The 17,886-nt window shown below is 51.4% G+C and overlaps 1 protein-coding gene across 1 annotated transcript in view; it reads right to left on the reverse strand.

Annotated features, from left to right (window-relative positions):
* The window catches only part of LOC109942380 (probable acyl-activating enzyme 6), a 28,239-nt gene extending 10,859 nt beyond the window's left edge, over positions 1-17,380 (reverse strand). Inside the window, exon 1 of the mRNA XM_020544326.1 lies at positions 17,108-17,380. Within this exon, the coding sequence (XP_020399915.1) occupies positions 17,108-17,163 (56 nt within the window). The 5' untranslated portion in view covers positions 17,164-17,380. The remainder of the gene's footprint in view (positions 1-17,107) is intronic.
* Positions 17,381-17,886: the final 506 nt, after the last annotated feature.

Here is a 17,886-nt window from a genome sequence, read left to right on the forward strand (position 1 = left end):
CCTTCCCAACTAGGGGAGAGTTTGTGGAGCCCTTCTCGGTTCAGTACTCGCCTTAGGACTAGGTCCCCGACCCTGAGCTCCCTACTATGCACGAACCGTTGGTGGTAGCGCCTGAGCGCTTGGTTGTACCGTGCATTTTGGATCGCCGCTTGCCATCTGCGCTCGTCGATGAAGTCCACGTCCTCACGTCGTAGCTGTTCCTGCATAGACTCATCAAAAGACTGGACCCGTGGGGAGCCCATAATGATTTTTGGGGGAAGGCAGGCTTCGGCCCCGTAGACCAGGAAGAACGAGGTCTCCCCGGTAGCTCGGCTGGGTGTGGTCCGGTTCCCCCATAGTACGGACAAAAGCTCGTTGACCCAATTTGCACCATGCTTTTTCATGCAGTCATAAGTGCGTGTCTTGAGTCCCCTAAGGATTTCTGCGTTTGCCCTCTTAGCTTGGCCGTTGCTCCTAGGATGAGCCACAGACGCAAAGCAGAGCTGGGTGCCGATGCCCTCGCAATACTCTTGGAAGAGCCGACTTGTAAACTAGGTCCCATTGTCCGTAATGATACGGCTTGGGACCCCAAATCTACAGACAATCAACCTGAGGAAAGCAACAACAGCACCCTAGGTGATATTGACCACAGGGGTGGCCTCTGGCCACTTTGTGAACTTGTCAATGGCGACGAAGAGGAAACGCCGACGGCCCTAGGGAATGGTCCCAGGATATCCACCCCCCATACGGCGAATGGACAGGAGCCTGAGCTGGTGTGTGTATCTGCTTTGCATGGAATTGACACGTCTTGTAGGACTTTACCATCTCAGCTGCATCCTGTAGAGCGGTTGGCCAGTAGAAGCCGTGCCAGAAGGCCTTACCGACTAGTGTGCGGGATGACGAATGAGTTCCGCACTCACCTCCATGGATCTCCGCGAGAAACTCAGGACCCTCCTCCTGGGTGATGCACCGCATGAGAATGTCGTTGGCACCACAGCGATAGAGATCCCCTTACGCCACCGCGTATCGTTTAGCCAACCACACTATGCGCTCTACGGACACATGATCTTCAAGAAGGATACTTTCCTTCAGGTAGTCCCGAATCTCGGAGATCCATGCATTGGGACCACTCTGAGATACTGGTTGTGGCGCTGAGAGGTTGGCAGGACCCTGTGTAGCGCACACAATTTTTGGTGGGTTCTGTAGATGGTACGCCACTGGGACCACTAGCTTCGAGGTGCTAGTCTCGTCCCCTTTGCCCGGTTCGGCAGGCTGGGCGATAGGTCTCAGCAGCCGTCTTTCGAAGACGCCCTAGGGCACGGGTGCCCAAGTTGATGCCCTCGTGGAGAGTTCATCTGCCGCTGAGTTGTTAGCCCGAGGAACATGTTGCAGTTCCAGGGCCGTGAAGTCCTTTTCCAGCTTCCTTACGTGGAGGAGGTATGCGAGCCTGGCTCGTTGCAGCTACATGTTGCAGTTCTAGACCTGTTTGATAATCAGCTAGGAGTCCACCTTCACGAGGAGCTGGCGGATCCCTAGGGATAGGGCCGCAGACAAGCCGAAGATCAGTGCCTCGTACTCTACCATGTTGTTGGTGGCCTTGAACTCAAGGTGCACCATGTACTTCACTTGATCCCCGTTTGGGTCGATGAGGACCACTCCAGCACCGCCACCCTGCTGGCGGGCGGATCCGTCGAAGAAGAGCGTCTAGTGTGGCTTGGTGAAGACCGGGACCCTGGGCTCCGCAGGTGTGGGGTCCAAATCGGGATCCGGACCCCCAGGAGTACTCGGGGGAGGGGTCCACTCCACAATGAAGTCAGCCAGGACTTGGCTCTTGACAGCATGGCGAGGCTGGAAGTCCAGCTGGAACTTAGCAAGTTCCGCTGCCCACTTGGCGATGTTGCCTGTGGCGTTAGAGTTGTGGAGGATGGCCCTTAACGGGAAGGAGGTCACCACCACGACCCTGTGTGCCTGAAAATAGTGGCGCAACTTCCTGGACGCAACAAGCACGGCGTAGATAAGCTTGTGCGTCTCAAGGTACCTGGCCTTCGCCTCATGGAGGACCTCGCTGACGTAGTAGACCGGCTTCTGTATGGTCCGGACCCCTACAGTTGGCCCCGGGCCCTCAAGGTCCATGGTGGTCGGACCACCACCTTCTCCTAGGGGAACCTCCTGACTCCCCTAGGAATGTTGTTTCGTCCTTTCGATGACCAGCACCATGCTCACCGCCTCTATAGCCGCTGCAATGTACAAGTACAATGGCTCCCCTGGCTTCGGAGCTACCAGTATTAGTAGGGACACAAGGTGCTGCTTCAACTCTTGGAAGGCTTGCTCTGTCTCCTCGGTCCAAGAGAATGGGTCGGACTTCCGCAAGAGTTTGAAGAAGGGTAGCGCCCTCTCAGCCAACCGTGAGATGAAGTGGCTAAGGGCGGTCAGGGACCCCGTAAGCTTCTGGACGTCCTTGATCCGGGCCAGAGGCCTCATTGCCTCAATTGCCCTGATCTTCTCCGGGTTTGCTTCAATGCCCCGGTGCGAAACCAGGAATCCCAGCAACTTCCCTGCGGAGACACCAACGACGCACTTCTCCGGGTTCAGCTTCGTGCGCGTTGCTCGCAGCTTGTCAAAGACCAGGGTCAAGTCTTCCACTAGAGTCGACCCTCTCTTAGTCTTGACCATGATGTCATCAACATATATATCTATCCTGTCCCTAATCAGGTCCGCAAAGGTCTTACTCATCGTCCGTACAAATGTCGGCAAGGCGTTTTTCAGATCGTAAGGCATTACAACATAACAATAAAGCCATCCACTGTTACAAAAAGCGGTATGCTTCCTATCTTCCCTAGACATCTGGATCTGATGGAAACTAGAGTAAGCATCTAAGAAGGACAAGAGGTCGCACCCGGAGGTAGAATCCATGATTTGATCTATGCGTGGAAGTGGATACGGGTCCTTGGATAAGCCTTATTAAGGCTAGTGTAGTCGATGCACATCTGAAGCTTATTAAGGCTAGTGTAGTCGATGCACATCTGAAGCTTGATTTGATCCATGATTTGATCTCCCGCTGTACATCATGTACATCTTCTTGTGGCGGTCGTTGTCGTCACCAGAGTCGGAGTCTCCAGTGAAAACATCCTTGAGGACCCCCTCAGGTGACTGATACCCGAGGTCCCGTTCTCCCACGGCCGCGTCACCTTCGTCGACCCTCTCCTTGATAGGTCGGCGACGAGGCGGCGAGCCATCCTTAGAAGCCTGCTCGCGCCGCTCGCTGACGCGCTTCGCGAGCTTGATGATCTCGCGGCATTCCGAGGTGCTGTGGCGACTGTTGGGGTGCACAGGGCATGACCCACTGTTGCCTCCCTGTGATCATGGGCGCTTGCCCCGCTCGTTCTGGCCCCCAATCGCAGCTACGACGACCGGAGCAGCAGACTGCGGCTTCTCGTGGCCGCGGTTCTTCTTCTTCTTGTTGTTGCCGCCCTGGGTGACGGCACCTGAGCCACCCATCTGGGTAACTTCGGTCTATGGTGCCGAGTGCCATGCACGACCCTCGGCAGCTCTGGCACATTTGTCGGCCAGAGCGAAGAGCGTGGTGACGGTTTCCACGGCATGCGTCGCCAGCTTCTCCAACATCTTCTCATCACGCACCCCCTGTTGGAAAGCAGTGATAATGGAGGCATCGGAGACACGAGGTATAGTCCCTCGTACCTTGGTGAAGCGGGCGATGAAGGCCCAGAGGGTCTCCCTGGGTTCTTGCCTTATGGCATGGAGATGAGCCTCCACGCCATGCTGCTAATAAGCACTGGCAAAGTTCGCTGTGAACCGTGCACAGAGCTCTTCCTAGGAGTAGATGGACCCCGGGGTGAGATTCATGAGCCAGGTCCGGGCCGGCCCGGTCAAGGCTACATGGAAGTAACTCGCCATTACGGCAGTGTTTCCATCGGCTGCCGTAATGGCGGTGACGTAGACCTACAAGAATTCCGATGGGTTTGACGTACTGTCGTACTTCTTCGGCAGGTGCGGCCGGAACTTGGGCGGCCAAGTCACCGCACGGAGGTGATCCGCTAGCGCAGCACAACACACGCCGACCAATGGGACACCCATGTGGATTCGAGCACCCCTTGGAGTTTGTGGCACAAGCAGAGGAAAGTCCTGGTCGAGGTTGTGACCCTCGAAGTTTAGCCGGCGCTCACGTGCCCTCTCTAGAGAGACTCGTGGGTCCTCGCCCGCACGCCTACGGTTGAGTTCTGCCCGCAGGTCATCAGGCCTCTCCAGAGATATTGGAGCATCCTCACCCGCACGCCTGCGGTTGAGCTCCGCCCGCAGGTCCTTAGTCGGTGCGGCCTTCATTGAGGGTGAGCGCACTGACGCCGACGCCTCATGTTGACGCCGGAATGACCAAGGCCTGGGTCTGGCCGAGCCAGAATGCGCCATGCCGAGGAGACGGTAGACATCGTCATGCCACTGCTTCATAGCCCCCAGCGAGGCCGTGGAACTTGGAGGGTGGCGTAACAGCTCCCTGGCTGCAGATAACGCCCTAGGAGCAGCCCATGATGGAGCCCGGATGTCTGCGCAGGCGTGTGCTGCAGCGCAGCGCGCATAGCAGCAGTACCAGGCGCAGCGTGGTTGGAGCCCCATGGCATGGAAGACGCAGCCGCTTCCTCCATCAGGAAATCCTCAGCGGACAAGCCGTGGTGCTCGACGATCTGAACCATCGTGCCGAGCAAGGAAACAGGGAAAAACCTAAAGCCAAAGCCCCTACCTGGCACACCAAATGTCGGTGGGAGAAATCCACCGCCCGAGTGGCGGAACACACCCTCCCTAATCCTAAGATGAGAAGGGGGCCTAAGCGGTTTGCCTGTCTGGTGAGATCGGGATGAGCACACGAGGACACGAGGGATTATAGTGGTTCAGGCCGCTAGAGCGTAATACCCTACCTCCACTGTGTGTAAGCTGTATTGAGATTGTGTGAAACATGTCCCCTGTAACGCTGTGTGCCTTCCCTTTTATAGTTTAAGGGAGGCACATACAAGGATGCTGAGCCTCAACATGCGGGCCCAGGAGCATAATGGTAGGAATACATTATGTGAATAGTAAATGCTAACAGTACACAAAGATCCTCTGCCTTAGTAACACACGAGTAATCAGCGGGAGTCTTGATTACAGCAGTCCATGCAGCATTGATAGACGAAATGTGCGAGTAATGGTGAGTAACAGCACGGCCCACGTTTCGTGGACTGAGCACGCCGCCTGTCATTGGAATGGATAGGCGCACGTCTTATCCGCAATGAATGCGGAGGCGCGCGTGGCCCAGAGGCATCATGCTAGGTTCCGCCTGTTGGCTTAAGCCGCGCACAGTATGCCACGTGGCAGCATCGAGTCTCTGCCTGAGCGAGGAGCAGGAGTATATGCGGACAGGTCCGGAACCCACCAGACTAGGTCCGGACACGTGTCGGCACCGGACCCCCGCCTGGGTCTTGTTCAAGGCCCGAGTATGTCCTGTCCTGGGACCTTGGGACCCCATTGTGGGTGGCTCGGACCCCATACGGGGGGGGGGGGGTTCGGATCCCATTCTAGTGGTCTGGCTTGCACACGTGGAGGTCCTGAACCAACCTTGGAGGTCCGGACTGTATATCCAGGGGTCCGGTACTCTCCCATGGGGATCCGGACTCACTGTTGATGCATTGGAGTATATCACTTTCTCTGGACACATGGCAGCTCCAGACCCGCTCATGTGGTGGGGTCAGGTGCTGTTGTGGACCCAGAGTAGTCGCCCGAGGCTGGGGCGAGTCATGGCTTGCTCCCACGCACAGTACCTTTACCACGTGACTAAGAGATAGCCACGTGGGTACTACGTCTTTATACATAGCATGGGGTACCCTAGTTTCAGGGTACCGACATAGACTATATTGCAAAACAATGTAAAACAGTGTCAGCTGGCCATAGCCTAAGGGCTCTGGCTCCTTCCGTGCAGCCATGATGCTAGCACACTGTTCTATACTATAGTGTGTTGTAGCCACATCGTAAATGGCTCCATTTAAGATCAAAATGCACAGAGAAAACGAAGGAGCCTAAGAAACTAAAGGTTTAGGGCTTGTTTGGGAACAAAAATACCAGAGGGGATTGGTCGGCGGCGCTAGCCTTGAACTTCGCCGGGGTAGGAAATCCGAGTATCTTGATATTCCTTTGAAGGATAGCATCAAGGGATGGCGCTTTAAGTGGTTTACTATGGAAAATCACAAGAAGTCTCTGCCTGCTCGCTCTGGGAGACAGCCTGATGTTCGAGTGTCATGTTGGATAGATGCCCCAACTGACTCGGAGGTTGTTGAAGCCAAGATCCTGCTTGTAGAGATAGCTGGTTTGAAAGACAAAGGTTTGACTACTGAGGCCGTAGTTATTGACTTTGTCTTCAAGAACATTTAACCTTTGAAGGATAGAGTTTACCCGGCCTATCTATATACTGTGGTGAACGACCATTTCCGAGTAACAAATAAGCATATATCTGAGGAGAATGTTTTGAAACGGGTTGAAATGATGTTGAGAGCTGTTGTTGCAAACGTTGGCGCTCCTCGCTCTTACTCTGCCTAGAACCTTCCCTTAGTGGTAAGTTTCGACTGTTTGTACTTTGTTATGCCAAATCGTTATGATCCCTGTTCTCACTATGGTATTTTGTTGTTGCAGAGTTCTTTTTCTGAGTTTGTGTCCAATCCACTGTCCAAGGGGTGGATTCGAATCCAGGCCATAGAGTGCGACCTTCCCCAGATGAAGTAGAGGCCATACTTGCTATTTAAAGGAATCTGCCTGAAGAGGAGAAACAGACCCACTTCTTGATGCAAGCTGCTGCTAACGATTCTGAAATTGATGATGTTCTCGGCATGTTGGCTAGAGAGTCGCCCGAATCTGCGCGAGTTGAGTCATGGAGTGGGGCTCTCGATCAGTCGGACACGAGGGGAAAAGAGTTAGTAGTTCCGAAGGCGCACATCGCAAGCAACTTTGCTTTGTGGGCGTGAGCATGTAATACCGATTTAATGCGTCTCCGACTTAAGCCGATTGTTCCATTAGTAGGGTAAAGTAGGCACCCTTAGTTTTGTAAGCATGAGCATGTAACACCAACTTAAGGTGCCTCTAACTCAAGTTGATTGCTCTGTTAGTAGGGTATAGTAGGCACCCTTAGTTTTGTAAGCGTGAGCATGTAACGCTGACTTAAGGCGTCTCTGACTTAAGTCGATTGCTCTGTTTGTAGGGTATAGTAGGCACCCTTAGTCTTGTAAGCGTGAGCATGTTGCACCGACTTAAGGCATTTCCGACTTAGACCGATCGCTTCGTTAGTAGGGTATAGTAGACACCCTTAGTCTTGTAAGCGTGAGCATGTTGCACCGACTTAAGGCATTTCCAACTTAAGCTGATTGCTCCTTGAGAGTTCATTTGTATGTGGACGAACGCAAAAGCTTTATTGACAATGAGGTCACCAGTTTACATATTGTAGCTTACCATCTAGAGTTTATGGTGCTACTATGGGTAGAACTTCTTGAGGTGCTCGACATTCCATGAGTTCCCTATTGGAGTACCGTCCATCTGAGTTAGCCAATAAGACCCTGACCGAGTTACTTCTACGATCATGAAGGGCCCTTACCATGGTGGTGACAGTTTGTGCCGTCTTTCTCTTGACTGTATGCAGCGAAGCACCAGGTGTCCTACTGCAAATGCCCGGTGTGGTACAACCTTATCTTGGTCATGCCTCAAGGTTTGCTGGTATCTGGCCGACTGAATGACCATATTTAGACGTTTCTCCTCTAGCACATCGATTTCCTCAAGCCGGGTTGCTTCTGCCTCTGCAATGTTTTCGAATGTTAATCTGGGTGCTCCGAAGGCTAGGTCTGCTAACAGCACTGCCTCTGATCCATATACCATAAAAATGGAGTATTCCCATGTAAGGCTCGGCTGGGTTCGCAGACTCCAAACTACATATGGCAGTTCCCTGATCCACTTTCCTCCGAGCTTTTCATTTTTGTTAAACACTTTCTTTCTGAACGCCTCTAATATCATCCTATTTGCTCTATCTACTTGCCCATTAGCTCTTGGGTGTGCCACTAATGCATATTTGATTTTGATACATTTCTGCTCATAGAAGTCGAAGAATTCTGCACTAGACAAATTCGATCCTAGGTCTGTGATGATACTGTTGGGTATCCCGAATTTGAAGGTAATTTCCTGCATGAACTCTACTGCCTTGGTTGAGGTCAGGGTTGCAATCGGCTTGTACTCTATCCACTTTGTAAATTTGTTAATAGCCATCAGCACATGGGTGTACCCTCCCTGAACTTTTTTGAACGACCCGATTATATCTAGCCCCCAGCACGCGAAGGGCCAGGGCTAGGTGAGCGGAATAGTCTGCTGCTATTGAGCTAGTAAATGCTGGTGCTTAGCCAGGAATTGGCATGCTTTCACATCTTTGGACTAGGTTGGTTGCATTCTTCTTCGTTGTTGGCCAATAGAAGCCTGCCCTGAAAGCCTTCCATACAAGAGTCATTGATGCTACATATACTCCACACTGCCCTGTATGGATTTCTTGCAGCAAACGCTTCCCGACACCTGAGTCAATGCATTTCATGAAGACTCCGGCAGCCCGTCTCTTGTATAGCACTTCCACTATGATAGCATAATGGACCGACTGCCTCGCAATACACTCGGCGGTGGCCTTGTCTTCTGGCTCCTCCTCGTTTGTGATGTATCTGATAATTGGCTCCCTCTAGTCACTCGGGTCTGGCTTTGACTACTCCACTGCCTTGCATTCCTCCAATGGCTCTGACATGATACTCGGGTGTTGTATTTCCTAGACAAAGATGCCTAGTGGAGCTTGTGCTTGGCTTGATCCCAGCTTTGACAGAGTATCTGCTGTTGTGTTGCAATCTCTTCTATGTGGTGAAATTCTAAGCCTTCGAATTTATCTTCAATCTTCCTGACTACAACGCAGTAATTGCCCATTGAATCGGTGGAGCAGTCCCAGTCCTTGTTGACCTGGCTGATGACAACTATGGAGTCTCTGTATACCATCAGTCTCTTGATGCCGAATGACATAGCAATGTTGAGCCCCATGTATCAAGGCTTCATACTCTGCTGCGTTGTTGGAGGCTAGGAATAAAAGTTGCAGTGCATACTTGAGCTGATCTCCTCTAGGGGAAATGAAGAGGATCCCAACCCCTGCTCCTTGTAGCGTCAGTGACCCATCAATGTACATTTTGTAGACCTCGATTGATTTGGGGTTTTCAGGAATCTGTTGTTCAGTCCATTTTGATATGAAGTCTACCAGAGCCTAGGTCTTGATCGCCATGCAGGGTTGAAACTCTATGTCATGTGCTCCGAGTTTGCATTCCCACTTGGATGTCCTCCCTACTGCCTCTCTATTGCGGAGTATATCTCCTATCGGGAAACCTGTGATCACTATGACTTTGTGGTTGTCAAAATAGTGGCGCAACTTTCGCACAGTGAGTAGTACCGTATATAGTAGCTTCTGAACTTGAGGGTATCTGATCTTAGAGGGCCCGAGGACCTCACTGATGAAGTAGATATGGTGCTGAACTGGATATGCATGTCCTTCTTCTGCCTGCTCGACTACCAACGCGGTGCTTACCGCATGAGTCGTGAAGGAGATGCATAGCAGCAGATCTTCAGCTGGTGGACTAGCAGTGGCTCGGTGAGGTGGCTTGAGAACCGGTGGGGTGGTCAAGAATTTTTTTGAGTGCCTCTAGTGCTTCTTGAGCTTCTGGAGTCCACTGGAATCTGTCCACCTTCTTGAGCAATTTATAGAACAGCATCCCCTCACGCCGAGTTGTGAGATGAAACGACTTAGAGTTGCCATGCACCCAGTGAGCTTTTGCACCTTTTCCTGTGACCGTGGCGGTTCCATACTCAGAATGGCTTCAATCTTTGTTGGGTTAGCCTTGATCCCTCAGTGGCTAACAATAAACCCGAGCAGTTTCCCGGCTGGTACCCCGAACACACATTTCTCTAGGTTAAGCTTCCAGCGGTAGCGCCTCAAGTTGTTGAAAACTTGTTGGAGATCCTTGATGAAGTCATTCGGGTTTACAGTTTTGATCACCACATCATCGAAATAGGCTTCCACGCACTTGTCCCAGTGGTTGGCTAAGGACATCTAAATAGCCCTTTGGTAAGTCGCTCCAGCGCTTTTGAGGCCAAACGACATGGAGGTGTAGCAGAAGGCTGCGAAGGGCATGGTGAATGCGGTTTTTTCTTCGTCTTCCTTCACTAGACTGATCTGGTGATATCCCGAGTAGCAGTCAAGGAAGGAGAGCATCAAGCTACCAGCAGTGGAGTCAACTACTTGATCTATTCTAGGGAGCCCAAAGGGGTCTTTCGGGTAACGCTTGTTGAGATCGGTATAGTCGACGCAGATGCGCCAATCAACTTTATTCTTTTTTAGTACAAGAACAAGATTTGCAAGCCACTTAGGATGCAGTACTTCTCTAATGAAGCCTGCTATATAGGCGGGCTAACTCGACCCATATAGCTTCTCTTTTGTCGGGAGTAAAACAACGCAGCTTCTGTCGGATCAGTCTTGCTTGAGGATACACCTTCAGTTGGTGCTTAGAAAGCTCTCTTGGGACTCCCTACATGTCTGCAGGTTGCCATGCGAACACGTCTCGGTTATCTTGCAGAAACTGGACGAGCGCGCTTTCCTATTTATCGGTGAGGCTGAAGATGATGATCAAAGTCTTACGCTTGTCGGAGAAACCAAGGTTGATCCTCTTGGTTTCTTTGATCAACCACATAGTGGTAGTAGTGGATTCTTCATTCGTGGGGATTGTGAGCTCATCCCTTGCTGGTGTGTCGTCATTCCACGCCGATGATGCCATTGAGGGTTCGGCCGTGAGAGCCGTTTGAATGGCCCCCAAAAGCATTCCGTGACTCCTTGGAAGTCAGCACATATAGTGATGATACCCTGAGGCCCAGGCATCTTGAGTATCATCTACATGTAATGCGGGGTGACCATGAATTTTGCTAGTCCCCTCCCGATGATGGCATTGTATCCACAGTTGAACTGAGCTACCTCGAAGTGTAGGAACTCGGTCTGGTAGTTGTCTAGGGCATCGAAGGTGACTGGCATGAAGAGATGTCCTAGCGGCTACTCCCCCTTAGTCGGTACGATGCCGAAGAATGGAGTGTCCGACAGAGTGAGGTCGGCGGTCGAAATTCCTTGAGCCTGGAGCATTCTGGGTAAGGTGACATTGATGCTGCTACCTCCATCCGCTAGAACCTTCTTGACTCGGCTCGCTTGAATCATGGGGTCGACAAGTAGAGGGTACTTGCCGGGGTGATCAAAGTTGAACCACTGGTTGGCTCGGCTGGACGTGATGGCATGTTCTAACGACCGATACGGGGCCGGGGCGCTGTTGGTTGCCACTAGGTCCTGTCGATCGGTGAGCTTTTGTTGCCTCTTATTCTCCTGGGATGGCCTTCGAAGATAACATTGACCTCCATGTCAATGCGCGGGAATGCTCCACCACCACCCCCACCCTATTGCTGTGGTTGACCCTGCTCGGTAGGTTCTCCTCGCGGTAGTGCGGGTGATAGTGGCTAGAATGGTCGGTCGTGGCTGACAGAGTTCTTGAAGTCCTAGCAGTTTCATAGGATGTGGCACATCTCCTTGTGGTATGGACACTAGGAGTCAGATCTCGTCCGGCGTCCGTATGTCGCCGTGCGGCGCGCCGCGGTACCGAGTAGCTGGCGGCCTGGGGTCGTGCACTTTTTCCTAAGTCCTCTTGTCGCAGCATTTTTCCTGCTGCTAGTTCATGTCTTTCTTTGGAGCTAGGGAGTGCAGACTTCGTGTTCCCGATGAGGTCCTAGGCTCGCTTGTCGACGGTGATTTAGATGTCCGCCTCCTGGAACAGTTGTTTTGAAGTGGCAGGTGCCTTCTGAAGGATGGCCTGGATAAAGGCCGAGTCATTGGAGCCAAGGCATAAGTCCTCGATCATGGCTGCCTCCGTGACGTCGGGGATGTGGATCATCATTGTCTGAAAATGCCTCAAGAACGAGTGGAGGGTCTTGTCACTCTGGCACTTGATGAACTTGAGGTCCTAGGTCTGTGCCGGTTTATCGGAAATGGATTGGAAATTCACGACAAACCGGTGACTGTAGTCATCCCATTTGTCGATGCAGTGTCGAGGCAGGTGTCGGAGCCACAACATCGCATCCTTCCCTAGGACAATGGGTAGGTACGCTATCATGACGTCTTCCATCGCCCCAGCGGCCCGAGCAGCAGTCGTGTAGATGACCAGCTAGCCACCCGGGTCTTGCTTGGGTTCATATTTGTCAACGTTGGAGACCTTGAAGTTTGGCGGCCATTGGATCGCTCGATGCTGGGGGTAAGGATAGAGACTCCACACGTCCCCCGGTCCTCCTAGCGATGATCTTGTCGATGGTCTCGGGAAGGTGAGTGACACCGAGCGTCATGTCGCCTCGATCGACCTAGGGCCGGACTGTTGGTGGAGGCCACTACAGACTCGGTCCTTGTGGCACGGCTGTGTGCCGGCACACCATGATCCCAATCGTACTCTTCTCGCCACCTCATCTATTCTTCATGTCGGCGATCGCGTGAAGCATTATTGTTGCTCTGTACGTCTCGCCGACTGTTGATGTTGTGGTGTAAGTCGTTCGGTGCGTGAGCAAGGGGGAGAAGGTGGTTTACCGCTTAGGTGAGCACCTGCCGATAGCCCTCTGCGTCTGGGGTGCGCGGTAGGCCATTGGCGATCTGAGCTAGGACATCCCCGACTTCACTTGGCGTATTCAAAGCTCGAGCAAAGTCAGGGAATAGGTTCTGAGGGAGAAGCGGGTTCTCGCGTCAGAGCCTTGCGTCCTGTTCAGCCTATTCCCATTCGTGTTCCTGGCGCAGTGACGATCACGACGATTGGAGTTGCGGCATTCTTGGTGTGCTCTTTCATCGGGGGTTTCCCCCTCTTCAGAGGCCTCATCCCAGGAGATGTGTTGTGCTGGATCCCGTTCCCTAGCTTCATGATGGCGCCACACCTTGTGGCGCCTGTTCTAGCATCAGTGTGCGTCACGCTGAGGGGATCCTCCTCCAGTATGGTGGGCTCATCATCGGAATTGTGTGTGTTCTCCATCCTTCCCTAGATGAAGAGGATGTCCGAGAAGAAAGAGCTTGGTGTGGTGCTGTGCACTCCCTCCATCTTCTTTTGAGGGCAGAGTGGTCGGGATGGTTGTTACGGTGCCTTCGGGGTCACGCTGGACCTAGAGGCGCTCACTTCTCTTTGCCGAGTGATCCGAGTCCACGCTCGAGTGGGTGACATAGATAGTGGAGTTTGTCGTGTCGGGAGCGGGGCCTCGCTTAGCCGAGCCACATGCGCCGCAACGTCCCTGGACCCGACCGATTTTGGCATGATCCTACGCGGAACGAAAACCCACCGAGGTTCTCGCAGTGCCGGCAGAATTCTCACTGGCGCCATTCATGGCGACCCTGCGGCCGCTTTTGGCACCACCAGGGAAGGTTTCTTCCAGGGTGGGTCCACTATGCGGTGCAAGATACCTCCCCGATCTGCGATGCAGGGGATGGATCCGAAGTGGAAGACCTCTCTGGCATTGAAGGTGATCATGGTGTTGAAGGTGATTGCCATGGAGTCGTCGTTTATCAATGTCACACCCCCTACCTGGCGCGCCAGCTATCGGTGTTTGTGACCAGACCACGTACCACGGGGTTACCCACGTGGTGCTTTTGGGTAGGACGATGTCGTTGATCGTGACTCGATGGTTCGTGTGGAGGCACGATGAAATTACTCATAGAGTTATACAGGTTTGGGTCGCTTAGAATTGTGTAATACCCTACTTCCTGTTGGGAGTCTAATATTGATCTCCGGAGTATGAGGATAACTAGTTGTGGATTGTGGATGAAGGTGAGTTGGAGTGGTGGGTGATGAGATGAAATGGTATAGGGTCCCCCTCAGCCTTATATACACGACTAGAGAGTTATCCCCTTACAAGTTGCGATTACTATCTACTTGCTTATCTCCTTCTTTGTCGCAGATCGTGTCCCTGCATATCTGGGGCCTTCATCGCATAATCGCCCGAGTTATCGCCGAATGCCAAGCCCTTCGGGTGTTTGCAACTGCATCATCCAACACATCCGTGCTTCAACGATGCTTAACTCGGACGTCGGTCTTCACCCGCTTGGGTCGGGCTTACTTGAGTTGGCTATATCCTGCTGGTCCATCCTGCAGGGCGGCTCAGCAGGAAACCCATCAGGTGGCCCATGATCTGTTTTAGCACCCATGAGAACCCGGAGGATATCTATCCCCCACAAGCCCCCACATCTTGCTTACCCCGATGCGCGATGACTGCAAATAAAAAGAAGCGAAAAATCGGACGCTGCTCGACCCCACCGCGAAGGAAGCCATTGAAGGGAGACATTATCTATCACACCCGGTTTTAGAAGGCAAACCGAATGCGAACCATATACGTGCCAGGATCAGAAACTCACGTACACAGCGATTACATAATTGGACATCATCACACATTGCTCACAGTAAATAGCGGAAAGGTACTTTATTACATCAAGATGTCCAAGACATCCAAAGAGTTTATAACATAGTTATTAACATAATCAAAGTACGGAATACAAAACATAGCAGATAAGGCATTCACAGGTAGCTGACTAGGGGTTTGCCACTAAGATAACTATAACTCGTCGTAGTCCTGAAACTCCTCAAAGTCCTCCATGTTGCCAGCATCCTCTCCTGAGCACTGAATACAATAGGGACAACCTGGGGTGGTGTGGTTTTTAAAGCAAGGATGAGTACACATCAACATACTCAGCGAATGTCCCGTTTGGCTAAAGTGGACTAGTTGTATGTGGAGTTAAGGTTAAGTAGTTGCTTTTAGTTGGTCAAGTGGACAACTAGTCTACTAATACTTAACCTTAACTCCAGATATAGCTAGTCCACTTTAGCCAAATGGGACATTCGCTGAGTACGTTGATGTGTACTCCATCTTGTCCCCACTGTATTCACTGCTCAGAAGGAGATGCTGGCAACATGGAGGACTTTGAGGAGTTCCAGGACTACGACAAGTTCTAGTTATCTTAGTGGCAAACCCCCAGTCAGCTGCCTGTGAAGGCCTTATCTGCTACGTTTCGTATTCTGCACTTTGATTATGTTAATGACTATGTTATAGACACTGTGGATGTCTTGGACATCTTGATGTAATAAAGTACCTTTCCGCTATTTACTTTGAGCAATGTGTGATAATGTTCAATTATGTAATCGCTGTGTACGTGAGTTTCTGATCCTAGCACGTACATGGTTCGCATTCGGTTTGCCTTCCAAAACCGGGTGTGACACTATCCCATCAGGGGCTCGAGGGCTACCATCGGTGTTCAAAACTCGGGTCCCTAAGGGGTCGCGGATCAACGAATGGAGTGCATCGAGTTTGTCCATCATGGTTAAGTCAAGGCCCCACCACGCCCATGGGATGACCCCTAGCATCGAGCCAAGGGGTCAGCCGAGGCAGAGCAGGTGGAAGGGTTAAACGAATCAGTTGCAACCACTCGAGTGGATTTTGCATATCTGTTAGACTGGTTGCGCTGTTAGCTTTGCTTGTGCCTCATTAACTACACTAGTTGGTGGGGTGCGACTCGAACATTATCACTCTTCCCCCACACATGATCTACGGATCTTAGGCCTGAGTTCCTAGAAGTCCTATGACCCTAAGCAGGAATGAGAGACCTAGCTAGGCTGCGAAGGTAGAGGGTCGATGTAGGGGGAGATGCAGACGAAACCAAGTAATGATGATGCTCGGACTCTCATCGCCAACATGGATCACATCCTCCCTCGACAATCTCAGAGATACAACAGAAGACCCACACTGAGAAAGACACCAACACACGACAAGATTTTACTGATGGTGAATGGTGAATCCCTTCTTTTATCTCACGATACGCTCCCTTCCGGGGGAAGTCATATATAAACACCCCCTCCTTGGTCTATAAAAGGAGGGGTCGAACTCATGAGAGATGGAATCCAAAAAAAGACTAAGACCTAGATAGTGAAACAACATATAGAGACTTGGGATTTCTTTCTCTTTCGCCCGCTTATAACCCATACTACGAGTAATTAGGTGTCGGTAGCACGAGCCATCGAAGACTGGAGTATGGACATTCAGGCCGAACCAGTATAACTCTTGTGTCCATTGAGCACACATCCAGATCTAAAACGCCTATAAAAAAATTTTCTCACCGGTGCTAGTTCAATACATCGACAAAGTTATTAGCTGCATTTAGCTATGTTGGAGCTAGCAGCTAACAACTAATAACTATTTGAAAGGTATATTTGGTCTATTAGCTGACTCGTTCTAAACCTTTTAGCTAATTTTAGTTGCTAAGCATTAATTTTAGAAGGATATGTTATTAGGATGGTTTAGAGCAACTTCAAAAGGATGTTAAAAGTTTTCCTTGAAACTGATTATTGAGAGTATGCTAAAAAGTTTTAGCAGTGGATTATAATGTATGTTTCAACAGTTTTCGTCAACAAAGAGTGAAAATGGAAAACTAAGAAAAAAAGAGAGCCATATTAGATAGCAACACAAGGAGCAAAGGCAATGAACTAGCTAGCTAGACGACGCACACCGTGCAAGACAGCGACATGTCTCCAGCCCGCCACCTGATCCGCCTCGCCGTCATGGTACTCGTCGCTGTTGCTCTCGGTCGCCGTGTCGGCCGCCAGAGGCCAGGAGGAAACGGGGCACGAGGAGCAGTTTCACTACATTTCCGACGACGAGCATAGGCCGTAGCATTGGGGCAACATCAAGGCGGAGGGGTCGTACAGCTTGTAAAGTACCTCGCAGGGGGTCTAGATTGGAGAAGAATCTCTCACACGAAAAATAAATATGCGGGAGGGAAGGAGTTGGACGAGGGACGAGAAGATTTTCGGGAGGGGAAGAGAGAGCCGTTGAAGAGAGGAAAAAGCGATTTCTCCCCTAAAACTAGTTTCCAGTTTACAACTCCTTTTTGCAGTTGCTCTTTAGTGGTTAAAAGCTGAGTTGTGAACTGCCCAATGCAAATCGGCCTAGTAGAGTGCTGTGATAGAATTAAGTCAATGCATGCAAGAATTACCTAAATTGTAACGGGGATGATAGAGAAGACGGCCAGGAGGCAGCAGTACATAGCATGGCGGGCAACCAGGAAACGCCACGGCTCGCCACTTGCGCGATACGGACGACCGGTGCCTTCTTTCTCAGCGCCGGCGGTGATCTCGTGGTAGTGGGTCGCGGCTGAGCGTGGAGAGGAAGCTCGAGGTTGGAGTGCAGGCAGCACGGCGTGGTATATACGGAGAGGGAGAGGCCGATACATTCAGAATCAGAAAGAACACCATGTGTTTGTGTGTCGCTGTCGCACGCCCCCCACGTTGGCCACGACGACCAAGTCATCCGTGTTCGGTAAGCCGTGAATGACAAAATTCGCTGTGATGGTGGATGGCGTAAAATAGAGGACGCAGTACTATATATATATATGTAGCATTTTACTGTATCTTAAGTAAAGTTTAAAATAATGAATACGACAGAAAGTACATGACGACGAACGCGTCCCCCCAAAACCAACGTCAACTACTCAACTCCAGCAGCACGACCGGAGAAAAACGTGAAGCGCATGTGGAGAAGAAATAAGAACACCCAGATTTGCGTGCATATGGAGGCAGCACCTTTTTTTTTCTATCCGCGCGGAGATCATTTTTCCTGCGTACGCGAGGGGATGGAGGCATCATCATGCATAGGGCTGCTGCTGCTGGACACAGCCTAGCTGCTGTCACTACCGGAATCAACCTCTTCGCCGAGTGCCGGAAGCACTCGGCGAAGCCTTAACAACACTCGGCAAAGGCTTTGCCGAGTGTAACA

This window comes from Zea mays, chromosome 9 (assembly GCF_902167145.1).
Source record: "Zea mays cultivar B73 chromosome 9, Zm-B73-REFERENCE-NAM-5.0, whole genome shotgun sequence".
NCBI classification, from domain to species: domain Eukaryota; kingdom Viridiplantae; phylum Streptophyta; class Magnoliopsida; order Poales; family Poaceae; genus Zea; species Zea mays.